This window comes from Staurois parvus, unplaced genomic scaffold, assembly GCF_062004578.1.
Source record: "Staurois parvus isolate SC_StPar_1 unplaced genomic scaffold, SC_StPar_1.0 ptg000780l, whole genome shotgun sequence".
Taxonomy (NCBI): Eukaryota; Metazoa; Chordata; class Amphibia; order Anura; family Ranidae; genus Staurois; species Staurois parvus.
This window is the reverse complement of record NW_028318576.1, coordinates 1,486,548-1,513,250: the sequence shown is the minus strand read 5'-3', so window position 1 is coordinate 1,513,250 and position 26,703 is coordinate 1,486,548. Positions and strand designations below refer to the sequence as shown.

General features: G+C 41.6%; 1 protein-coding gene and 1 long non-coding RNA gene across 4 annotated transcripts in view; both read left to right on the top strand.

Moving 5' to 3' along the window:
- The window catches only part of TTC13 (tetratricopeptide repeat domain 13), a 155,660-nt gene extending 138,001 nt beyond the window's left edge, over nt 1-17,659 (top strand). For all 3 annotated transcript variants that reach the window (XM_089654610.1, XM_089654609.1, XM_089654611.1), the window contains 3 exons: nt 4,017-4,095; nt 6,776-6,855; nt 16,658-17,659. In XM_089654610.1, the coding sequence (XP_089510736.1) occupies nt 4,017-4,095; nt 6,776-6,855; nt 16,658-16,772 (274 nt within the window). In that variant the 3' untranslated portion in view covers nt 16,773-17,659. The remainder of the gene's footprint in view (nt 1-4,016; nt 4,096-6,775; nt 6,856-16,657) is intronic.
- A 1,213-nt stretch (nt 17,660-18,872) lies between these two features.
- On the top strand, nt 18,873-26,042 carry LOC149444738 (uncharacterized). The gene is made up of 2 exons (XR_016306526.1): nt 18,873-19,008; nt 25,919-26,042. It is a non-coding gene; the product is annotated as an uncharacterized LOC149444738 (long non-coding RNA).
- Nucleotides 26,043-26,703: the final 661 nt, after the last annotated feature.

Here is a 26,703-nt window from a genome sequence, read left to right as displayed (position 1 = left end):
GTGTCCCATCATTGGTGTCAGTGGGAGGAAGAGTGTCCCATCATTGGTGTCAGTGGGAGGAATAGTGTCCCATCATTGGTGTCAGTGGGGGGAATAGTGCCCCATCATTGGTGTCAGTGGGGGGAATAGTGCCCCATCATTGGTATCAGTGGGGGGAATAGTGCCCCATCATTCAGTAGGAGGAATAGTGCCCCATCATTGGTATGAGTGGGAGGAATAGTACCCCATCATTGGTATCAGTGGGAGGAATAGTGCCCCATCATTGGTGTCAGTGGGAGGAATAGTGCCCCATCATTAGTATCAGTGGGAGGAATAGTGCCCCATCATTGGTGTCAGTGGAAGGAATAGTGCCCCATCATTGGTATGAGTGGGAGGAATAGTGCCCCATCATTGGTATGAGTGGGAGGAATAGTGCCCCATCATTGGTATCAGTGGGAGGAATAGTGCCCCATCATTGGTATGAGTGGGAGGAATAGTGCCCCATCATTGGTATGAGTGGGAGGAATAGTGCCCCATCATTGGTATGAGTGGGAGGAATAGTGCCCCATCATTGGTATGAGTGGGAGGAATAGTGCCCCATCATTGGTATGAGTGGGAGGAATAGTGCCCCATCATTGGTATGAGTGGGAGGAATAGTGCCCCATCATTGGTATGAGTGGGAGGAATAGTGCCCCATCATTGGTATCAGTGGGGGGAATAGTGCCCCATCATTCAGTAGGAGGAATAGTGCCCCATCATTGGTATGAGTAGGAGGAATAGTACCCCATCATTGGTATCAGTGGGAGGAATAGTGCCCCATCATTGGTGTCAGTGGGAGGAATAGTGCCCCATCATTAGTATCAGTGGGAGGAATAGTGCCCCATCATTGGTGTCAGTGGGAGGAATAGTGCCCCATCATTAGTATCAGTGGGAGGAATAGTGCCCCATCATTGGTGTCAGTGGAAGGAATAGTGCCCCATCATTGGTATGAGTGGGAGGAATAGTGCCCCATCATTGGTATGAGTGGGAGGAATAGTGCCCCATCATTGGTGTCAGTGGAAGGAATAGTGCCCCATCATTGGTATGAGTGGGAGGAATAGTGCCCCATCATTGGTATGAGTGGGAGGAATAGTGCCCCATCATTGGTATGAGTGGGAGGAATAGTGCCCCATCATTGGTATGAGTGGGAGGAATAGTGCCCCATCATTGGTATGAGTGGGAGGAATAGTGCCCCATCATTGGTATGAGTGGGAGGAATAGTGCCCCATCATTGGTATGAGTGGGAGGAATAGTGCCCCATCATTGGTATCAGTGGGAGGAATAGTGCCCCATCATTGGTGTCAGTGGGAGGAATAGTGCCCCATCATTAGTATCAGTGGGAGGAATAGTGCCCCATCATTGGTGTCAGTGGGAGGAATAGTGCCCCATCATTGGTATGAGTGGGAGGAATAGTGCCCCATCATTGGTATGAGTGGGAGGAATAGTGCCCCATCATTGGTATGAGTGGGAGGAATAGTGCCCCATCATTGGTATGAGTGGGAGGAATAGTGCCCCATCATTGGTATGAGTGGGAGGAATAGTGCCCCATCATTGGTATGAGTGGGAGGAATAGTGCCCCATCATTGGTATGAGTGGGAGGAATAGTGCCCCATCATTGGTATGAGTGGGAGGAATAGTGCCCCATCATTGGTATGAGTGGGAGGAATAGTGCCCCATCATTGGTGTCAGTGGGAGGAATAGTGCCCCATCATTAGTATCAGTGTATCAGTGGGAGGAATAGTGCCCCATCATTGGTATCAGTGGGAGGAATAGTGCCCCATCATTGGCGTTAGTGGGAGGAATAGTGCCCCATCGTTGGTGTCAGTGGGGGGAGGAATAGTGCCCCATCGTTGGTGTCAGTGGGGGGAGGAATAGTGCCCCATCGTTGGTGTCAGTGGGGGGAGGAATGGTGCCCCATCGTTGGTGTCAGTGGGGGGAGGAATGGTGCCCCATCGTTGGTGTCAGTGGGGGGAGGAATGGTGCCCCATCGTTGGTGTCAGTGGGGGGAGGAATGGTGCCCCATCGTTGGTGTCAGTGGGGGGAGGAATGGTGCCCCATCGTTGGTGTCAGTGGGGGGAGGAATGGTGCCCCATCGTTGGTGTCAGTGGGGGGAGGAATAGTGCCCCATCGTTGGTGTCAGTGAGGGGAGGAATACTGTCTCATCGTTGGTGTCAGTGAGGGGAGGAATAGTGCCCCATCGTTGGTGTCAGTGAGGGGAGGAATGGTGCCCCATCGTTGGTGTCAGTGGGGGGAGGAATGGTGCCCCATCGTTGGTGTCAGTGGGGGGAGGAATGGTGCCCCATCGTTGGTGTCAGTGGGGGGAGGAATAGTGCCCCATCGTTGGTATTAGTGACACAAATGATGGGGCACTATCCCTTCCACTGACACCAATGATACTTACCTTGCTGACCCCTGCTCCAGCCTGGGCTCGCTCTCTCCCTCTCCTATCTACAGCCTGCATACCTGGCTGCAGCAGCAAAATTTGCACTTACCTGTCAGCTGTCTTCCTTCTCTGGCCTCTCTCTTCACTCGTTCCTGCAGCTCCCTCGATCTTCTTCGATCTCCGCGCGCTGCCGCTCGGCTCCTCCTCTCCAAGCTCCACCTTCTCGCCGGTGATTGGCCGCCTGTGTGCCTCTCCTGAGCTACAGTTCCGGTGGCCAATCAGCGGCGAGGAGGCGGTGACAGGGGCAGCATATCATCCCGCCCACACATCGCCGGAGACAGCAGCGGTGTCTCGGTTCCTAAGACCATCGGAAATATGTGTTTTCCGATGGTCTTAGGCGACCCCTGGGAAATGGTCGTTCGACCCCCAAAGGGGTCGCGACCCCCAGGTTGAGAACCGCTGATCTAGAGTAAAGAAAAAGTGAAGAGAAGAGAGAAAAGAGTTTAAGTACATGAGCAATGTAAATAAAGAGGTAGGCAGTTATACATCTACCAACAGAATAAGTTAATCAATCCAAATATGGGCGTTCTTTAGTCATGTAGTAAATGTCTGAGTTCTCTTGTCCAGTCAAGTATAATGAATTCTTTCCATGAGCATCACAGCCCCCCTGTCAGGTTTTAATTGCTGTCTGTGCCCCTGTTAGGGAGATTCACCCTCTTTATTTGTCCTGTTTATCATTCTCATCGACAGTGTAAATAAAAGAAAATCCCCTTTTTGGGGTTAACAGAAAAGGAATAGAGGGGAATCCCTTCCAATAGAGACACTAGTTCTTGTGACACCCTGAGATTCCTTCACTTTGTATGGATTTCCTCTTTCTTAGCTCTTGGTTTTTCTACCCGCTGCAAGGGTAACTGCTTGTTTTATCCAGAGAGAGCTCCAGAATGTAGGTGGCCTTTTGGTGTCTTCCCTTACATGCAGGACAGAAATGAAACCTTTCTCAAAAGAAGTACTGAAATTTTAGCTCTTTTCCTATTGCCTTTTATTGCTGCATCATGGTGGTCTGCCAGCCTTCTAAAGGAAACACACAACAGTTGTTCCTAAGCTGCTAGAACTGAAACCCTACTTTTTAAATATTCTTAGCAATCTTTGAGAATGAATTACTTAACAGCACATGCAGCTAGAGATATCATGGATGGGTAGTTTTAAAGCTTTGTTACGGTTTGTCAGCGATTTGAAAATATTTTACTGTCCATAGCCTTTCAATAGTTGCACTGTAAGATAAATAGCCTTATAAATCTTTCTGCTCTCCAGCCTAACCTAGAGAGCCAAGATCTGGTGCACGCTATAATGAAAAAATTGTTTTTGCTACCAAGTTAAAGAAATTGCAAATGGAAAAAATGTCATGATGTGAAATTACTGCAAAAACATATGTAAAATAGAATATATGTGTTGGGTAGCATTGTAATAAGTTACACATAGTTGATTGATATTGCTTTTTATGTCATTTTAAACAAGGTCTGAGCGCCTAAATCTGGTATAAGAATTTGATAGTTTTTTTGGGAAGAGAGGTTTCTCTTTCATTTCATATGTCTGTCTTTTTGTGGTTCGTCCCTAGCGTGGTTGCGTATTCTGTAATTATGGGCGCTCTGATGGCCAGTGGTAAAGAAGTCACTGGAAAAATTCCAAAAGGAAAGGTATGGCTTTATTTCTCCTCTCTACAAAGATGTCTAGCTTTAATTATTTACCAGCTTTTCCTTTAAAGGTAGTATTTTGTGTGTGTGTGTGTGTGTGTGTGTGTGTGTGTGTGTGTGTGTGTGTGTGTGTGTGTGTGTGTGTGTGTGTGTGTGTGTGTGTGTGTGTGTGTGTGTGTGTGTGTGTGTGTGTGTGTGTGTGTGTGTGTGTGTGTGTGTCCAGTGGATATCAAAAGTCTTCACACCCGTTATAAAATATCAGGTTTCTGTAATGTAAAAAAAATGAAACAGATTAATAATTTCAGAACTTTTTCCACCTTTTTAATGTGACCTATAAACTGTACAACAAACTGAAATCTTTTAGGTGGAGGGAAGTAAAACTAAAATAATATGGTTGCATAAGTGTGCACACCCTTAAACTAATATATTGTTGAAGCACCTTTTGATTTTATTACAGCACTCCGTCTTTTTGGGTATGAGTCTATCAGCAAGGCACATCTTGACTTGGCAATATTTGTCCACTTTTCCTTGCAAAAACAAGATTGCGAGGCATCTCCTGTGCACAGCCCTCTTCAGATCACCCCACAGATTTTCTATCAAATTCACGATTGGGCTCTGGCTGGGCCATTCCAAAACATTCATTTTCTTCTGGTGAAGCCATTCCTTTGTTGATTTGGATGTATGCTTTGGGTCGTTGTCATGCTGAAAGATGAATTTCCCACCCAATTTTGTCCCAATATTTACTGGTATTTGGAACTGTTCATAATTTCCTCTACCTTGACTAAGGCCTCAGTTCCAGCTAAAGAAAAACAGCCCCAAAGCATGATGCTGCCACCACCATGCTTCACTGTGGGTATGGGGTTGTTTTGGTGATATGCAGTGTTGTTTTTGCGCCAAACATATCTTTTGGAATTATGGCCAAAAAGTTCAACCTTTTGGTTTCATCAAACCAGAACACATTTTCCCACATGCTTTTGGTAGACTTCAGATGTGTTTTTGCAAAATTTAGCCGAGCTTGGATGTTTTTCTTCGTAAAAACAGGCTTCCGTCTTGCCACTCTACCTCATAGCCCAGACATATGAAGAATGCGGGAGATTTTTGTCACATGTACCACACAGCCAGTACTTTCCAGATATTCCTGCAGCTCTCTTAATGTTGCTGTAGGCCTCTTGGCAGCCTCCCAGACCAGTTTTCTTCTTATCTTCTCATCAACTTTGGAGGGACATCCAGTTCTTGGTAATGTCACTGCTGCGCCATATTTTTTCCACTTGACGATGACTGTCTTCACTGTGTTCCATGGTATCTCTAATGCCTTGGAAATTCTTTTGTACCCTTCTCCTGACTGATACCTTTTTAACAATGAGATCCCTCTGATGCTTTGGAAGCTTCCTGTGGACCATGGCTTTTGCTGTAGGATGCGACTTAGAAAATGTCAGGAAAGACCTACTAGAACAGCTGAACTTTTATTTGGGGTTAATCGGATGCACTTTAAATGATGGCAGGTGAGTACTGACTTATTTAACATGATTTTGAATGTGATTGCTTAATTCTGAACACAGCTACATCCCCAGTTATACACTTGTGCAACTACATTATTTTAGTTTTTAATGTTTACTTCACTCCCCTAAAATTATTATTATACAGGATTTATATAGCGCCAACAGTTTGCTCAGCGCTTTACAATATAACGGGAGACAATACAGCAACAATACAGTTCAATACAAGAGCTTACAATCTAGGATATTTCAGTTTGTGTTTCAACTGAGTTGCACAGTTTATAGGTCACATTAAATGTGGAAAAAGTTCTGAAATGATTTTTCATTTTTTTACATCACAGAAACCTGACATTCTAACTGGGGTGTGTAGACTTTTTATATTCAGTGTGTGTGTGTTTTTTTTTTTTTTTTTTTTCCTGTCAGCTGAATGCAAAATATTGAATGAGTACTTCCCATCTAGGATTTCTAGGATGAGGTCTAGGGTCTTTTTTTTTCACCAGTTTACTATGATAAACTTGAACCCTCTCAATCAACATTGAAATAAATCAACAAGAAAGAATGACATTTACTTTTTTTTTTTTTTTTTTTTTTTTTTTTTTAAGTTTCTTCAGTTACTTACTGATTTCCATGCCTAATCAAATTGTCATACATCCCAGGAGTCTTCAGCTGGGGGGGAGGCAATGCCTGAGCTAAGGTTAGATGGATTCCAGGAAGTAAATGCTACATAAATAATCCAACCTTAGTCAAGATGGCCACTGGCAGAAATGCTGGGGGGAAGGGGGGTGTTTTTCAAAATGATTTCTTTGCAAAATATAGCATGCAGACGTGAATGGATGGGGGAGTTTGCATTGAATATTAAACATTAATTGGATAGCATTTTTGATTTATGGCGCTCAGATATAGTGCAGTTCCACTTTAATTACTTTGCTGAAAAATTGAAAAAACATGTATGCAGAGCTGAAATGGTAAACCTCAGACTGACATTGACAAATCTTGGTGGTCATTTTTCAATCGTCTGTTTTTAATTGTTTGAGTGCTCTTTCATAGATGTTAATCGAGTAATTGCTCCATTCCGCATGCAATCAATTGGGACAGTGTCTTAATGATGTTTTATTTATCCCTTCAGACTCATCTACAGTAACATAAATGGCTTTCTTCTCACTTGTATCATTTTGTTCCCTCTTAAGCTGGTTGATTTTGAAGCAATGACAGCACTTGGACCTGAAGCATTTAGCAAAATAGCAAAAAGCTGGTTGAACCTTACAAGGTAACTGCAAAGACTTCTCTTACACCTTGGTCAGAAACAAGTTGTTAACTGAACAGACTAACCTAGCCAGCACTGCTGTTTAAAAAAAAAAAAAAGTGATTTGGGGGGCTTTTTAAAATAGTTTTACTTAATTTGAAGAATGATTTGTTGCATTTGTGCAAAAGTCCTCATGCACACTGGCTGTTTTTGGCTTCTGATGGTTTTTTTTTTCTACAGCCAGTAAACTCCCCAGCATGTTATCCTATTTGTCCATGCACACACACAGACTGTTATCAACGTTTTTTGGCTGGAAAAAAACCTGAACTAGTGGGTTTCTAGAGGAGTTTTTTAGCTGTAAAAACGCTCAAACGCTGAAAAACGCAGTAAAATGTGCCAAAAAAAGATTTTATTTAATTTAAATTTTTTGGTTAATAAAAGTCTAAGAACAGCTAAAACGCAAATGCGAAAAAACATCACTAACACGCTAATACAAAAAAGTGCTAAAACCCGCTGAAAAACACCCAGCGTGCATGAAGCCTTAAAAAGGACCATCCTTTCCTATTCCCATTCTGACTTTTCTGCATTGCATACTATACAGTGCTCAGCATAAATGAGTACACCCCCAACAGATTTGTCAGAAAACCTCTACTTTCCTTTCAGAATCAACATTTTCTATGGGACACTATACTACAAAATACTCCCACAAATGCAGGCCATTGATTGCAAACAAGATCTGTTAATTTGCGCACACAAATATTTTTCCTAACAAATTCATTCAAGACAATGTTGCAAAAATGAATACATCCCAATAAGTCTTAGGAGCAAAGCTAAATTTTAGACAACAAGGGGTGCATGCGCAGCCAGCTCCTGGATGGACGCGCTTTGAGCACCACTCCGTCCACCCGCCAGACACATTGTGGCTCATCCCGACCCCGAGTGTTCTAACTCGCCTCGCTCAGCTGATAAAGGGTGTACAACCCTCGGAAGCCATGCCTCGTGCCACAAAACCCCTGGACAGCCAGGAAAACTGACTCAATTCTTCCCTGCTGTCACCGCAGGGATCCAAGATGGCGCCGGCTGCACGGACACAGGACACAGCAGCTATGAGGGGGACAGCAGATCCCAGCAGCTGGACATCAGACTCCGTTCTCCACTGTACCCTGGGGACCCGGGTGAGTTATTCCCCCCCCCCCGTCCCCCACCACAAGCAACCCAGCCAAATCTAGACCCCGTCTAGATTCAGATTCACTATCTGCCTGTCAGCCTCTCATTCCTCCATCACCTCAGCACATTACAGAACCATCTCTGATAGAATCTTTCCCTGCCTCAGACCAGCCTATCACCGAAATTTGAATGAAGAACATGCTCTTATCCCTACGACAAACACTACAGAACGATATGACAGTATCACTATCCCAGATCTCAAATGTGGTTCAGCAACAAGAACACAGATTATGCCATATTGAAACGAGAATGGGAGATATAATTACAGCCCATAACAATTTAATTGATGCACATGCTGACCATACTTCTGAAATCGAGCAAATAAACCTGAAACTAGCGGATTTAGATCGCTCAAGACGCAACAATATTAAATTCAGAGGTATCCCTGAAAATATCACGATACACTACTATCATATATCCAACAATACATGAAATACCTCATCCCATCTCTCTCGAATATGGAGCTCGCCATAGATCGAGCACATAGAATACCTAAACCCGCATTCCTATCAGCGTCAATCCCCAGAGATGTTCTGGCTCGCATCCACTTCTACCATATAAAAGAAAAAAATGACAGCAGCCAGAAACCCCCCTCCACTCCCGTCATCATACAAACAGCAGATTATATGCGGATTTGTCAAAGGCCACACTCCTTAACCGCAAATGATGATCAACATTACCAAAGCCTTACGAAACCACGGAATAGGCTATCAATAGGGCTTCCCCACAAATCGGGCACCAGGGCAGAATACATACAATCAAAAACCTAGGGGCAGGCATCGACCTATTGAAGACATGGAAGGTAATACCCGTGGAGCCCCACCAATCCACCTCTACCAATATGCAACAAATGGAGGCAGAGCGAACCTGACTTACTACACTCTATACACTCCAATCATACCACCTCGGACGCTATACCTCAACCTATTGCTCTCTGGCAAACGGCCCCTTACAAAATACTCACATTACGAGACTCTGGCATGACCCATTTCACGGTCAATGCTTGTTCACACCCCCCTGTTTTGAAGTAGCACTCCATGCTACTCATGCCAGTTGCATTTTCCGCAAGTCTTTTTTTTTTTTTTCTATCCCCTTTCACTCCCATCCCCCCCCCCCCCCCCCCGCACCATCAGTCGATCATCCGCACCAACTGTTCACCTGAAACCTACAAAACAATATGGAAAATATCACACGCATCATTGAGTGAACCAATACCACTCTACCAAACTTGTAGAAATTTCCCTTGCACGTCAACACATCAAGAAACAACTCCTCTAGTCCACCAACTCAACCAGCGAATTACAAAATGATTAACATAACCTCACTTAATGTTCGGGGTCTAAACTCCCCCTTTCAGAGATCGATGCTCCAAAAGGAAGCCCATACACTCCATGCTGATATACTCTTCATACAAGAAACACATTTTGCAACCACCATGACCTCTAAACTACAACTGCACCGCTTCTCCCATATTTAGATGGCCACTAACTCTAAGAAGAAAAATGGGGTTATTACAGCCATAAAAGACTCTATGCAATTCCACCACATCTCATAAATAGCAGACCATATCTTAATCTGCAAAGTTAATGATATACCCTAGTAAACGTTTATGGACCCAACAACAACCAAATGCAATTCTACCACAAACTCTTCTCACCATCTCTTCTCACAAACAAGGCAGACTTCTCACTGGCGGAGACTTCAACGTCATCAGCAACCCACTCCTGGACTCCTCCACCAACAAACGCTCCCCCAAACATAACTTTAATCGTTTCTTACATGACCATGATCTCTGACGTCTGGAGATGCCATCACAGCACCGAAAGAGACTACACCTACTACTCCCCATCTCACCTATCCTACTCCAGAATCGACTTCTTTGTTACAGACAAATGGACCCTACAACATGTAACGTCATCCAAAATTGGCACCATAACCTGGTCAGACCACGCTCCAATCAACATAACTCTAGACGACAATCAACATTCTTCAATCCCCCGCATCTGGAGACTGAATTCCTCAATATTGAGGAACCCAGATAACCAAAAACACTTGATAGAAGCTCACAACATATTTTTGAATTTAACGCCACACCTGATACCTCTATAACCACATTATGGTCTACTTACAAAACATACATGAGAGGTATCCTCATACAACTAAATTCTCGCATCAATAAACAAAACCCAACAAATTGACCAACTTCTAACATCCATAAAACTAAAAGAAGAAATCAATGAAAAAAAACCAAACCCCTCCATACACGAATCCCTAGCCTCAGACAGAAACAAACTCCGAACCCTTCTACTGTACAAATATGACCTTAACCTACAAAAAATTATAGCACAATTTTACTCCCTAGGCAATAAGGCAAATTCATTATTAACGAAATTAAACGACACCTCAAATCCAAAATATCCTTAATTCAACACCCAACAACACATACATCTCTCACAAACCCGCAAGACATAGCCACCGCTTTCGCAACATTCTACCAAACACTATACAATATCAAAGATGACCTGGATACAACCCAACCCACAACAATATCCATAAATATTAAACAAAATACTAATTAACAAGAATTCAACTAAAGGTGAATCTAATTATTCATTTAACAGGTGTCCAGCAGACAGCTGATTATAAAAGAGCATTACTTAACAAAGAAATCACCTTCCCATTTCATGCTGTCAGCAATGGCACCACATGGAAGAGAAATGTCACAAGGCCTGAGAAAGAAAATAATTTCTTTACACAAGAAAGGTGAAGGCTACAAGATGATCAGCAAAGCATTACTTATCAGTCAGAATACTGTAGCAAAGTTTAACAAAACATTTTAAAAGTGATTATAAAAAAAGTAACAAAGATGGAACCGCAACCATCTCAGAGATGTCCAGGCTGTCCACGGAAATTAACATCTGAACAAGAGCGTCCTCTGATGAGAAGGGTTGAAGAAAATTGCCATGCAAGTTAACTGCAGTTGGCTAAAGAAGTAGAAAGCCAAACTGGGGTGATTGTTTCCTGTAACACAATGCAGTGTACACTGCAGAGGAATGGCATGCATGGTTGTCTTCCAATAAGCAGGCCTCTCCTAAAGCCCATGCACAAAACGTGCCTAGAATTTGCCAGGGCCCATGCTGAAAAAGAAGACGACTACTGGGACTTTGTACTCTGGAGTGATGAGGCCAAGATAAATGTTTGTGGATCTGATGACTTCCAAACTGTATGGCGCCGCAAAGGTGAGGATTACAAAGAAAAATGCATGGTGATGGCAGTGTCCTTCTGTGGGTCTGCATGATTGCTGCTGGCTACTAGGAGCTGCATTTCATTGGTGCATCATGAATTCACAGATTATTCTGCTCTATATTGAAAGATAAGATGCTACCATCACTTTGTGCCCTTGGTTGTTGTGTGAAAGTGATTCATTGGCCAAGTATGTATCCTGTTCTGAACCCAATCCAACACCTATGGGGAATTCTGAAGAGCCAAGTTGAGCATCATTCTCCATCCAGCATCCAAGCTCTAACAGAGGTCATTCTTGAAGACGGGAAAAAGATAGAGGTTGCAATATGTCACCAACTTGTTAATTACATGCCTAGAAGACTTGGTGCTGTCCTTATAAATCATGGAGGTCATACAAAATACTAGATGTAGTAGTCTTTTGTTGTGGGGCGTCTTCATTTTTGCATCAACTAATTTGAGTAAAAGTGAAGATTTTGTCATCCAAGTTATATTATTAAACTTTCATGTAATGATCTAAACAAATGTTCTATAAAACTCAGTTATGTCAACATTTTGGAAATTGTTCTTGTGTTCATTAAGATATTGATTAAAATCTTATTTTCAAAAGGGGTGTACTCATTAATGCTGAGCAGTGTATATGGCCATATCTGACACATTTTTATCAGCAGCTGGTGACTGATCAGAGTAACGTTTTTCGACTGGTAATATAGGTTGAAGATGTTTTTTATCTGCAGTGTAAAGGGATAATGTCACATCAAATAATTATTGTTGCTGTTCAGTCATAGAGAATGATTGCTATTTTTTTTTATAGCAATTGCGTTTTATGTTTTTCATACAAATTGCATAATTTTTCTGTCTTGCTAGTTCTTACACTTTGCTTCATTCACCAGTATTTTAGGAACATGCATGTACTATGATTTGCAATAATGAGGAAAGCTGGTACAGTATATGACAACTGCCATATTCAGATATTGGGCTCAGTTCACAAAGCAGTATTTCCTCTTTACAAATTGAGGTACAATAGCTTGTAGTGTTTTTTAAACATTCATCCCTTCTCCACTATATCCATTCCGCTGGATATTGCATGAGATAAAATTAGATAAATACTGCAAATTTATATGAAATGCTACATGCCCTAATTTATTTATTTTTTGTCATATTGATTTGAAATTTTTCAGTTTACAGAAAATGTAACTGTATAAACTCAACAGAAAATTTAAAAGAAACATACAAATCAACAGCCTCGACCTTTTAAATTGAGGCAATGCCAGTCATATAGCAAGAACCAGCCGTACACAAAATATAAATATTTCTATGACCAGTTAAGTGCAATCCTCATACACGGTAATATCTCAAAGACACAATGTACCCTACTCTCTCCGCATGCCTTATTTTAGTAGGGTTTTTTTCTTTTTTCTTTTTTTTTTTTTTTTTTTTTTTTTTGAGTCCAAAAAATTTTTTAAAAACCATAAGTGCTTATATTACTTCAAATTTTAAAGAGTAAAATAACATGTGAATTGAGCCTGTGTCCTGGAGAGATTTTAACCCTGCTTTGATTGTTAAAGACACAACATTAAAAGGTAACTTTTGGACAAAAATTCCTTTCTGCTCCTGTTACAGTAAGTTACAGTTGGGTACATATATATTTGGACACAGGAAAAACTGAATTGCAGACTTTCAGCTTTAATTTAAGGGGTTGAGCATAAATATCAAGTACAAATTTTAGGAACTGCAACCATTTTTATACACAGTCCCTCCATTTTCAGGGGCACAAATATAATTGGACAAATGAATATAATCATAAATAAAATGTTCATTTTTTATATTTTGTTGAGAATCCTTTACTGGCAATGACTGCCTGAAGTTTGGAACCCATGAACATTACCAAAGACTGTTTCCTCCTTTCTGATGCTTTGCCTGGCTCTAACTGCAGCTGTGTTCAGTTGTTCTTTGTTTTTGGGTCTTTCTGCCTTTTTAATTTTGCCTTCCGCAAGTGAAATGTATGCTCAATTGGGTTGAGATTAGATGATTGACTCAGCCATTGCACAATATTCCACTTCTTTTCCTTCAAAAGCTCCTGGGTTGTTTTTGCAGTGTTTTGGATCATTGTCCATCTGTACTGTGAAGCGCCGTCCAATCAACTTTGCTGCATTTGGCTGAATCTAGGCTGACCGTATATCTCTAAACACTGCAGAATTAATCCGTCTGCTTCTGTCATGTCATCAATAAACACCAACGACCCAGTGCCACTGGAAGCCATGCTTGCCATCACACTGCCTCCACCATTTTTTCAAACTATTTTATTTTTTTTGTTTTTATGAAATAGGCGGCAAAAACATTACAGCATCAAGTAAAATATAAAACGTAAACAAAGCACATCTGTATTATGTATTCCAAAAGGGTACAGTCATGTGCCTCCACCATGTTTTACAGATGACGTTGTGTGCTTTGGATCATGAGCTGTTCCAAGTCTTCTCCACACTTTTTTCTTCCTGTCATTCTGGTACAGATTAATCTTAGTTGCATCCGTCCAAAGAATGCTTTGCCAAAAAAACATCTAAAAAAGGCCAGACCAGTTCTGGAAAAGTCTAATCTGGCTTTGCTATTCTTCAGGCTTATGAATGGTTTGCACCTTGTGGTAAACCCTCTGTATTTGCTCTCGTAAAGTCTTCTCTTGATTGTAGACTTTGACAATGATACGCCCACCTCCTGGAAAGTTTCCTTCACTTATCTGGATGCTGTGAATGGGTTTTTTTTTTTGCCATAGATAGGATCCTGCGATCATCCACCACTGTTGTCTTCCATGGACATCCATATCTTTTTGTGTTGCTGAGCTCACCAATGCGTTCTTTCCTTAGAATGTACCAAACTGTTGATCTGGCCACTCCTAATGTTGCTGCTATTTCTCTGATGGATTTGTTTCATTTTTGAAGCCTTACAATGACCTGTTTCACTTGCATGGACAGCTCCTTTGAATGCATGATGTAGGTTCACAGCGATAGATTCCAAATGCAAATACCACACTTTTTATTAACTCCAGACCTTTTACCAGCGTAATTGATGAAGAAATAATGGAGTAGCCCACACCTGGCCATGAAACCGCTTTTGATTCAATTGTCCAATTACTTTTGGTCTCTTGAAAAAGGTGGGAGGACTATTCTTAAGAGCTGTAATTCCTAAACCCTTCCTTCAATTTGGATGTACCCTCAAATTAAACCTGAAAGTGTGCGCTTTCAGCCCATATCCATTATATAACTATAGCTTGAAAATGGTTTGGTAAATACCAAAAAAAAAAGCCTGTGTCCAAATATATATGGACCTAACTGTATATAGTTCCTTAATTTTCTGTCCTGTTAACTATGGAGAAAGTGAAAATTGATCTCCAAAACCAGGGATAAAGACAACCATTTAAAAAACCCTGATACATGCTGGTGATTTGGACAAGATGGAGGTGACTGCATATGTTCTGGTCATGTCCTTGATTGTCCACATTTTTGGCAGAAGAACTGCAGATATCACAAAAATTCTCAGGTTATACTACACTGACTGACTGGTGTTTTTCTAACTTCACCATAATGCCATCTGAAAGAAGGTTTACAAGAAATATGTTATCCTGCATTTACTTGATGCCGTTCACAGTTGCATTTAATTGGTGGAAGCAGGCCCTCAGTAGCACTGTCATTTTTTCTAATATAAGCAAAATCAAGTGCATGGAAGACTTCATATCCACTGGCCGGGGTATGTATGAAAAGTTTTGATAGATGTGGTTTAACTGGATTGGGTTTTCCGTCATTCAGGGTAGTCCTTCATACAGGGGCTATGTGTGCGGAGTGATGGCCTAGTTTGGCGGAGAGGCCCTGCCTTCACTTATCTTTGCATTCTCCTAATTCTCTTTTGTTGCCCCATGTAGACCAACTTATTTTTTAATCTTTCTCTTACACTACTTCTTTAGTTATAATATGAAAACCCATACACTGGTGAGTGGTTGCTACCCTTCTGTGCAGCAAGGTATATGTCAGTACAATGTTTTGTTATATGCTCTGGAACTGCTCTAACATTACAGTAAAACAGTATCCACCCTTAATCTAAGTCAATGTATACTCGCACTGTGATGTGCAGTTTTCACTGTTCCGATTTGTACCTGAATGCTAAATGTCATGCTTTCACATCTATTGAATTATATCAAAAGTGTACGATGGCTTGTTATTAATAATGAATTAAACCTTAAAAAAAAAAAACTGACATTCGAATCCTTTCCCCCTCTACCAAGATTAAATGAAATACATTTTTTGGCTAGAGTCATGATTTCTTTACAAGTGCCTACCATTTGCATTTCATGGAAAATGTTTCTTAATGTTTTTAAAATATTTGACTAGGGTCCTATTTCCTGTAGATGGTATACTACTAGGGTTATAAAATGGCTGCCTTCAGTCATCCTACACAAGATGCAAAAAATGTGTGCATGACAGGATCCGCATATTTCCCTCTGACTTTTGCACTAGAGCATTCATAAACAGCTATTTTTTCATTTAACTAATGAAAAAAATGATTTTCGTATTTTTCGCTTCATAAAACGCAATTTTTTCCCCCCAAAAAAGGGGGGGAAATGTCAGTGCGTCTTATGGAGCGAATATGGAGCGGCCGGTCCGGTATTTCCACCGCCGCCGTGTCAGAATACCGGGCCGGACGCTCTTACTTCCCGGAGTTCTTTGACCTTACCTGTTCCTCTATCCAGCGGCGCGCTGTCTTCCCGGCTTCTGTAGTGTGGGCGCTGGGCTTGACAGCCGGGTGCCAAGTGCGCATGCGCAAGAAGCGGTGCTTTTTTGTGAATGGTAAGGCGGTACCTGGGACACATGATAGATCCCAGAAGCCGCTGGACCAATCACAAAGCGCAAGTGCTTCTCGCTCATGCGCACTGGCACCCGGCTGTCATGCCGAGCGCCCACACTACAGAAGGCGGGAAGACAGCACGCGGCTGGAGAGAGGAACAGGTAAGATCAAAGAACAACTCCGTGGAAGTAAGAGCGGGTACCTGTCAAATTCAGGTACCCGCTCCCCCCCCCTCCCCAAAGGTCAGCAGTCCTCTCCTGTGCTGTCCGCAGTCTCTGGTCATCCCTGTGCTGTCCGCAGTCTCTGGTCATCCCTGTGCTGTCCGCAGTCTCTGGTCATCCCTGTGCTGTCCGCAGTCTCTGGTCATCTCCTGTACTATGTCTGCAGTCCATTAGTTCAGAATTTTTTTTTCCTGTTTTCTGCCTCTAAAACCTAGGTGCGTCTTATGGTCAGGTGTGTCTTATGGAGCAAAAAATACGGTACCTTAAAAAAAGAGTATTTCTAACACTTATATTTGTTTCCTTAGCCTGACTCCATCATTCAAAACCCTCCCATCTGTGTCCGAATCGTTTCCTACACTGAGAGCAATGATTGAAGTTTTGAACACCGACTCATCCCTCAGTTGCATCAAGAAGTCATGATGGCTTAATTTATACAGCTAACAGGCAGGGACATTATGCTGATTAATTTATTTTTATTTTTTTATCAATGTGCCATTGTGAACAATTTGGGTATTTTGCCACTTTTGATACCTTTTCTTTTTATAAAGCTATAACGTTAAACTTGAACTGGTATTTCTGCCACTGAACATGAAATGTAGCAGCCTGAACAAACCAAAATGTCTGACTATAATGTGAAGTCAACAACAAACTACTGACACTTGGAAAAATTGCATGCTGGAAATTATTTAATTTCTTTAAATCATATTTTTTTAATCTAATTTTTAAAGCTGAACTCCAGGAAAACATTTAAATACACAGTTTATACATTTACCGTATGTGCTGTTTTAGTTGCCTAGAGAACGCATAATTCTGTCTATCCAGTCATCTATGCCAGGCAACCAAAACCACAGAAAGCAGAGCCAGGTTGGTGACCACACTTTCTCTTCTGCAATTAAGAATTACAGCTTGGTCACAGGCCCACCCCATCCTGCAGAAAGAAAAATAGAGGTATCATACTTTGAGGTTATAACACTTTTTGTCTGCTGACCTTTTACGGTTAGAAATAAAACTTTTTTTTTTTAATGCCAGTTTTATATTCAATAATTTTGTTTAAATTGGCAGCGCTGTTAATCTACCAGGAGCTCAGCTTTAACGCAATTGTCAATTTTTTTTATTTAATTTATAATAGGTTGATTTTCTTTGGGTAACAATTTTGTTTATGCAATCAAAAATGGGTGCAAAGTTTTAAAAGTCTTAAAATTTTTCCTGATAATTGTTTAAGTTTTGATACGTTTGGTTGTGAAGGCATTATTGTTTGTTCTGTTTTTAAATTAAAACCTAAATAAAAGTTGCTATGTAAAAATAAATTTAACTGAGACATCATGGAATTCAATTATCAACTTTGTCGCACACCAAAGGCAGTGCAAAACAGAAACAGCAGTACAATTTGATATTCATTTTGTAAGATTTCAGCTTGAATTTAGAATTCATATGGTTCTTCAATAGTAACACTTAACCACTTTAAAACATACCCCTGATCACTTTGTAGACCTATGTGTTTTAGGTGAAAAGCGGTCATCCATATATTAAAAGGTTTGGTGTGAATACTTACAAACAGTTGCAGTTAGTTGCCCAGGGTGAGGGTCACAAAAACCCAACCTCCCAAAAAATCTAAGTTTTTGTATGAAAGGAGAGACGGTCTGATTCATGAGAGATAACCTAAAAATTCGGAACAATCAAGATATGGAAAACAAAAGCTGTACGTAAAATTATCAGGCAGATTCATAAGATCGCAATTTGATTAATTAGCTCTACTGCAGTTTAACCCTTTTGTGCTAAGAGGGCATAAAAGCTGAGATGCCCAGGTAAAATTTAGCAGTATCAGCATGACCATTTCAACTAATTTACCCATCTAAATCGTTTTTACTCCATTTTTTCAAAACCTCAGCAACTACCTTGGTGCTCCACATGAAAATATCAATGTAGAATTATTTAACTTGAACTTTTTTTTAATTTATCTCCTAATACTATAATTGTATCAGGCACTTATATTATAAAACAGAGAAACACTGCCATCCACTACCTGCAGTTGCCTCTGCAACTTGACACATAGCTGAGAGAGAGATCACATTATCATTTGTGGGAACTGAAGCTGTTAGTGACAGCTGTGTTCCGAAGCTAGAAGTTGACATTTATTAACATCACCACAGGGCAATATGCTGGGGAATGTTAATATGCAGATTGCAGTAAGGAAATATTGAGGTTTTAGATTAGAAAAAACAACTCATACAGTACTGGAAATAATTGCATTTCCAGTACACAGAACATGGAAATGCAATTATTTTAGTAAATATAAACTGCTAAATACCTTTTCCCATCAGCAGTATATAGCAGTCTTGTGACTTTTATCAGTATCTAGCAGAACACTGGTTAAAGCTTGTAAGAGGCATTTTCAGCGTTTTCATTATCCCTTGATTGTCCTATGAGGCTGCAGGACTCCTGACCCTCTGTCTGGACTGTGCTGATTAGCCCTGTGGTGATCACATGCACTCTCCCAAAAAAGAAAACAAACTCTCCAGCAATACACACCAACCTGAGCATATGCAGCTTGCCCCGAAGGCTCTGTTCTATCAGCAGATTGGGGACAGTAGAAGGGGAGAACCAGAGAAGATGGGACCAAACATGCTTTCAGAGGATTAACCCCTTAGGTTCCACAGTGAGTATATGCATATACAGATCAATATAAACCAATCTTTGACCAGTGTTTTTTTTTTTAATCTGATAATTTTTATTAGAAACAAACCGTTTCCATACAGATTTGAACTTTTTTTTTCTTTACATCTCACAAAAAAAAGAGAACCATACAAGAACAATAGAGAAATAAAACATTTTAAATTGGTGTCAACACATGTGAAGGTTCGTCACGCAGGACGACCTGTGCAATACAACAATATGTGAAAAAAAAGGGAAAAAAAAACTTTTACTAATCCCCCTGCCCCTTTGCCACCAAAACAACCACTGACCTCCAACCCTAAATTATACGATAGAGGGGGGACAAATTAAAAAGTCAGTTATACTGTAAAAGATAGACTAGCCACGACACACATCAGTTCTCAGAGGCTTAGTCTGATACTCTTAGGGTGAGCAACTGAGTCTCCATCTATACCAGCAGGAATTGAATATTGAGTCATCATCCCCCAGTAGACAGGGCACCAATATGTAAACTGCTCAAATGAATAATCATAGTACCATCAGATCTGAGGGAAAGCCCCCACTCAATCTCTTTGACCAGGTGAAACAGTGCTAGGCCCAGCGTATTCAGCCAAGCTTCCCAATTTTTTATAAACTTACCTGCACAACTCCCGATGTGACATGTCATTGACTGCATTGACCCAGCCTGATCTAGAGGGCAGGTTTGGAGATGGCCAATTTTGAGCTATGAGTTTCCTAGCCATAAATAGGAAGCGAAGAATAGCAGTATACATATGATTATCAAAATTCTCCTCGTCCAACCATCCCAACAAACACAGCTTTGGGTCCATAGGTAAGGCGAGAGAGTAAATGTTGTTAATCATTTGCATTATAGAGGACCAGTAATGTACCAATTTGGGACCTTTCCAGAGCATATGTAGCAGGGTACCATTCTCAACTGCACAACGTGGGCACGGGAATGTCTCTCCTAAGCCAATCAAATAATTTCTATGGTGTACAGTATGTACGATGAATTATGAAAAGCTGAGTGAGTTTCTGAGACGAGGATAAGGATACTGAAGTGACATTTGATAGTATCATGGCCCATTCATCCTCTGAAATATAATCGAGATCTCTGGACCATTGCGCTCTACAATACGGAGAGAAAGCCTTAGAAATCCGTTGCAACAATGCTCCATATAAATGGGATATCTGGCCCCTCCTGGATGAAGAGAGCACCAACTGATCCAATAGAGTGGGAGTTACCAATATCCATAGGGAGATTTTGGCCAGTGCTAGGATAGCATGACGAAGTTCTATATATTGAAAAAAAAAAACAGTTGGGCAGCCCAAACCCCTCCCTCAACATTTTAAAATCTTTAAGAAGTTGCCCATTGTACAATTGGGATATATATTTAATGTCCAGCGATGACCATCGGGTGAACCACTTCAGCTTTAGTTCTGGGTAGTTATAATTATTACATATACGTGTAAAGGTAGAAAACCCTTGGTACTGAAAGTATTGTTTCACCCTACGCCATATCTTATCCATTAAACCAAGAGTGAGGAGTTGTGATAAATTTAGGTTCACCTGCTTCCAGACTTTCCACCATGTCCTCTGCAGATCCTACATTTAGGAGAAGTGATTTCACTGGGTCAGAATATTTAACATCTCACCAGGCTGAAAAGTGTTGTAATTGAGCTGTGATATAATACAAGAGGGGGTTGGGCACTGCTATGCCACCCAGATCTCTGGACTCCCGTAGGGTTTCCAATTTAATACGTGGAGAGTGGTTTTGCCAAATCAAAGCGAAATACGGTATCAAATTTCTTGAAAACACCCAGGGGAATCCAGATAGGGGTGTTGTGAAGAATGTAAAGTAGTTACGGAGCCAAAATAATTTTAATCAAGTTGCACCATCCCACAACAAAGAGGGGGAGTTTAATGCAGCTGTTTGTTTTCTGTTGGAATCATTGAAGTGGGAGTAAGTTCAATGCAATATAATTAGAGTAGAATGGATAACTATCCCTAGTTTTTCAAAGGAGCGAACTTGTTCAATTTGTGCCGCTATCTAAGGAATTGTACAAGTGGGGGCGTCCAACAAGAGAAGGGTAGATTTGTCCTAATTTATAGAAAAACCGGAGAAGGATCCAAAGTCAGAAATTAAGGTCATTAGAAGTACCAATGAGGATGAGGTGTCCCCAAGAATAGGAGAGTGTCGTCAGCATACAACGCCACCTTCTCTACCAGATCTCCCCTACGAAATCCTACAATCTCAGGATCTGATGGATGCAGCAAGGGGTTCTATGAAGACAACCCGAATATGGACAGTGGGGGCACGATAAAATAGTTTGATCCATAAAATAAACTGTTTTCCTACATTAAATTTAGCAAGAACAGTTCAAAGATAGTTCCATTCAACACTGTTGAACGCTTTAGCCACGTCTAAAGAGAGAATCGCCCTGTCCCCCATATTTTCCGTTGGAATTTGGAGATTTAAATATAACAGGCCAAGATTTAGTGCCATAGACCTATTTGAAACCCGATTTTTGATCAGGGTGGATAAGCTTGAAGATGACTTTGGTCAATCTTGTTGCTAATACCTTTTAGTGATAATTTTGAAATCGTAAGTTAACAAGGAAATTGGTCGGCATGATTCCGCTAATGTTGGATCCTTCCTGGCTTTAAAAGTACAACTACAATAGCTTCATACATCAAGGGGGGCAGAGATTTCTGTTGCAAAGCTATTTGGATTAATTTAAGTAATTCTGGCAATATGTTGCCAAAGGCTTTATAAATTTCCATTGGAAGCCCATCACTACCCGGGACTTTAGTGTTAGGGTTAGATGCCACGGCCGTTTGCAACTCCTCCAAAGTTTACGGAGCATTTAACATTTTGCTATCCATATCAGAAAGTTGAGGCAGTGTGACCCAACTCAAACTTCTGTAGATTGCTGGTAGGATACCTTAGTGGAATAGATCTAAAGCCTTTTAGTATGGAGGGGGTATCCATGGCCAATTGTGTTGTAGATAGCCTTAGAAGATACGTGGGAGGATGGTTGGTGCACCTTTGCGATATCTGCCAGCATATGCCCTGTCTTCTCCCCCTCGAAGAAGGCCTGAGAGGAAAAGAACCGCTTATTATCCGCATGCTAAAGTTGTACAGCATGCAGAAACTGCTGGGCCGACATCCACCCCCTCTCTGTGTCAGAATTAGGATTACTAATGTAAGCTTGTTCTGCTTCAGCAACAAATAGATCATCATCTACGTCCCACTGCTTAGGGCTATTCTTAATCTTGGAAATTTCTTTGATGCATAGCCCCCAAATAAAAGCTTTCAAAGTACCCCAAACTATCATTGAAGATGCGGAATGTCTGTTATCACGTAAGAAGCTCTTAAACTGATTAAACGGTCTATATCAGTAAAAAGCGTAATCCAGAAGGGATGGTGTTTCCATAATATAGATACATTTGCCTCTAGCTAAATAAGAGACACATGGTGTAAATGACAGATATGTCGGCGCCCAAAGCTCAATCTGTACGGGATAGGGAAGAGTGAGAACTAGAGTGGCAAGAGAACTGGGCTTCTAGAAGGTGAAAAAAAAAGTCCTTCAGGCCAAGTTCCATAATATGTCATGTAAAGGTGGTGGGTTGTCTCAAGGACCTTGGGGAGAGTATCATTTAAATAAATCCAGGGAGGTATCCAGCACGGTATTAAAGTCCCCTACAACTAGAATTGGTGTTTGCGGGAATGCAGCTGCAAACTTAAACAGACACTTCACAGTCTACATAGAAAATGGCGGAGGAATATAAATATTAGCAAGAATACACATTTGAGAATTCCAGTTACAATGCAAGAAAATATAACATTCCAGTGAATCAATTTGTGAGGAGAAAACAGTAAAAGGCACCCCCCAGCCACCATTATACTCGCACCCCTAGAGTATTGAGAGTGCGTAGCATGGAGCTGGAGAGGAAACTTGGACCTATGCAGATAATGGAGAGCATCTACTGTCAGATGAGTCTCTTGGAGACATACAATTGAGGGAGAGTGATGACAGACAAATGGGAAAACCGCAGTCCTCTTTTTCAGGTCATGTCGGATATTCCAAAGAGACGATGGCATTCTTTTGTTTATTCATTGTATACTGACAGAGTGTAAGAACAATCAAGAGAAGTCATAGTGGGAAAACCTGGTGATCCATATCCAGAATATTCAGGCAAACATAACATATAAATCCTCTCTGATGAGAAACTCCCGAAATGACTTGTAATCCTCGTGGTAAAACAATGGGAGGGAGGTGACATTTACCAAGCACAAGATAATACTGTAAGCTGAAAAAATTGAAAAAGAAAGAGAACTAAGGCCCATTAAAACAAAGGGCCAAACCAAAATAAACTTAAATATGCCCCGCAGGGTTACTTGGGGGGGAGCAGAAAGGCTAAAGCCGACTGAATGGTGTGACCATATGAGTCAGTTTCTGCATGTGCGAGAAGATATCTAATTTCCCTCGAATCCACTTTCATAACTCAGGAGACGTAAAGAACAAAGGGAGACCTCCGGTCAGCATTCTGATCAAGCAGAAGATTGGCGTAGATACTGTTCATTACAGTCTAGCCAGTTAGCCACAGCATTTGGCGAATCAAAAAATTGTACTGATCCATCGGCCACAACTCGTAGCTTGGCGGGATAAAGCATGGAATAAGCAAGGGAAAATGTCACCAGCACACCGAGGATCACCAATATGGGTCCTAAAGTTTTAATGAACGATCACATAGTTACAGCAAGGCAACGTTTTGGAGTCTCGCAGGACCCCTTCATTAAGCATGTGACCAGGGGTTCACATGCATGGAATAAGACACCCGAATTGCTTGCAGGCATCTTTTAACTTCTACGAATCTAGCTCGCTTATGTTGAATTTCAGCAGAGAAATCCGGAAAGATAGAAATTTTCCCACCATGGATTTCCATATTCGATTGTTGCCGGGCAAGTCTAAGAATAATGTTTCTGTCCTTAGTGTAGGAGTTTCAGCAAGAAGGGTCTGTCTGGCCCCCTTGGTGGTGGAGGACGAGATGACACCCTATGAGCTCTTTCCACAGCAAAGAAAGGGGAAAGATTATCTTTACCAAAAGTGGTTAGGATCCAATTCTGAAGAAATTCTATAGGGTTCTTACCCTCCGCCTGCTTCGGTAAGCCGACCAAACGGAGATTATTTCTGCGGAGACTATTTTCCATGTCTTCAATTCTGGCTGAGTGCTCTGAGGTCTTGACAGCATAACATCTTGTTGGAAGGGATGAAAGTCATCCTCAATGTTGCTTACTCTACCCTCCAGAGCGGTGGCCCTTTGTCTGATTTTCTGCATGTTATGGCAGAATATCTTCTTTCGTACTCTTAAATTCCACTGTGAGCTTGGTTAGGTAAGTGCCCTATGTATGCACCGCCGCTAGTATTTCCTTGAGAGATGGCTCTGGAAAGTTTGAGTTGTCTGCCTAGCTAGCATTAGAGAGTGAGGAATGACATGTACTCGCTGTTTCAGGAGCAGGGGAGGGCAATGCCGAGGCTGATGGGCTCTTAGCTGGTGGAGCCTGCTGGATAGGTGGTGGAGATCTCTCCTTGCTGGCTGTGTGGGCGAATTTGCCCAGTTTAGCTACTATCTTTCTGGCGGTCTTTAGAGGGCCATTGAGGAAGCGGATCTCTGCCATGTTGAGAAGGCTGCACTGCGGCAGCCCCCTCCTCCTTTCGTTTTGTCATGGCGGCTGCACTCCAAAGTAGCGGCGGTGCCAAGATGTAGCTCTGAATAAGATCGTCCGTGTCCCCATTAGGTACAGTGAGTGGGAAGGTCTCCTTTCAGGATAACGATCAGGATTCTGGCAGAGCTGCATGGGAACACTACCACTCACGTGGACGGCCAAATCATGCCCCTGACCAGTTCTTAGTTGCAAATATTTTCAGTTGAATACCTGTTGGCTTTGTCTTCCCTGGATTACAGGCAATGGGGTAGTGAATACACACAAACCTAAAGTGAATGCCAAATCACAGACAGCTTGATTTGCACTAGATCTGCACCTTATTCTGTTGATACATGTGGTTGAGCTGTGTCCCCCGCCACCCACCACCACTCCCCATTAAGCTTCTAAGGCAGCAGATGGGGATGTACACATGCCATGCTCTCAATGCAATAATAATCCCTCATAATCTCTCATGCAACTGAAAAGGGTTTTGCAACAAACATGTGCAATGCACGCAGTTGTGCAGTGAGGCAGGTTTTAGGGGGTTAAATCAGGTGGCATAACGCCTCTTCATAACCTGTCAAACAGCCTCTGAAGAGTGATCTACCACAGATTGCTCTTCAAAGGACTAATTCTAGGGTAAAAGAGCCCTAGATTGCCATTCAGCTCAGGTTCGGGAATGATAAGCACATATCCTAATGGGACTGCTGACTGCCACTTCAAACACACTGCTAGAAGCCTTCAGCACTACTTGAAGCATGTTGAAAGCCTGCTGAAGCCAGCACTCCCTTAAGATCTGTGTTAACTATCCAAGCCGGAGCAGAAGAATGCTTTAAAGGTCTCTAGAATGCTGATCAAAGCTTTCCATATTGTTTTCAAAAGCTTGCTGAAAGCTTCATAACAGCTTGCTGTTCATGCTGCTCTTATACAAGCCGAAGCCCATGTGAACTTCAGCCTAGCTACCTGTTTGATAAATTCCACTCAATGTTTTAATTCCTTAAGTTTTAATTTGCTTTTCTTTCAAATAAAACCAGTTAACCATTACTATCTTACTAGTACAAGTTATGATTTGAGACTTGAATCCAAATATTAGGATCTGCTGTAGGAGGCCATTCACTGGCACTGAATATGAGCAAATGTTTATATATTTTTAATGTTCAGATATAGTTAATGTTAGTTTGACTCACTTTCTTAATTCCATAGATTTTACTTTCGGTGTCCAGTTGGAGCCCGCACAAGCCTGCGTTCTCTCTGTCCCATCTGCTTCTCTACCAAATGCTATTCTCCAACTCCTGAATGTATTTCCAATAAAGCTACATTATTCTGATCACTGCCTTACCCTTAACACGATCTCCTGTATTTAACTTCCAGAAACCTGTGTAATGCTAGGTTCACACCTATGCAGGTTGCGTTTTGTGCGTTTTCTGCATTGTGTTTTTGCCATGTTTTTGATGCATTTTTGGTTTTTTCCATTTTTTTTATTTTTCTTGTTCTTGTTGCTAGGCAGATTTTAAACGCAAACACGACAAAAGCGCAATACATGCCTTTCTGCAGCGTTCCCATTGAAGTATATAGAACCACAAACGCAACATTTCATCTTCAAAAAAGTCCCTTACCCTTTCCAAAAAACACCGAGTGAAAATGCAGAGATGTGAAACTGTAATACTTTACTGGTCACTATTAATTTGGCTCTATGCCGCCGAGGGGACAGGTGCAGGAGAGGTCCGCTCTCCTACGCTCAGAGGAGACACCCTCTCCACCGCCGCGGGGGACTCGGGGGGGACAGTACGTACTGTATACAACATGTCCTATCACTATAATGGAGTACTAAGGAGCTGGGCTATACATTACTCAGTAATGTATATCTCAGCTCCCCTGTACTCCATTATAGTGATATGACATGTATACAGTATGTATATCCAAGCTCCCCTGTACTTCATTATAGTGATGACATGTATACAGTAATGATTACTGTATACATGTCATAT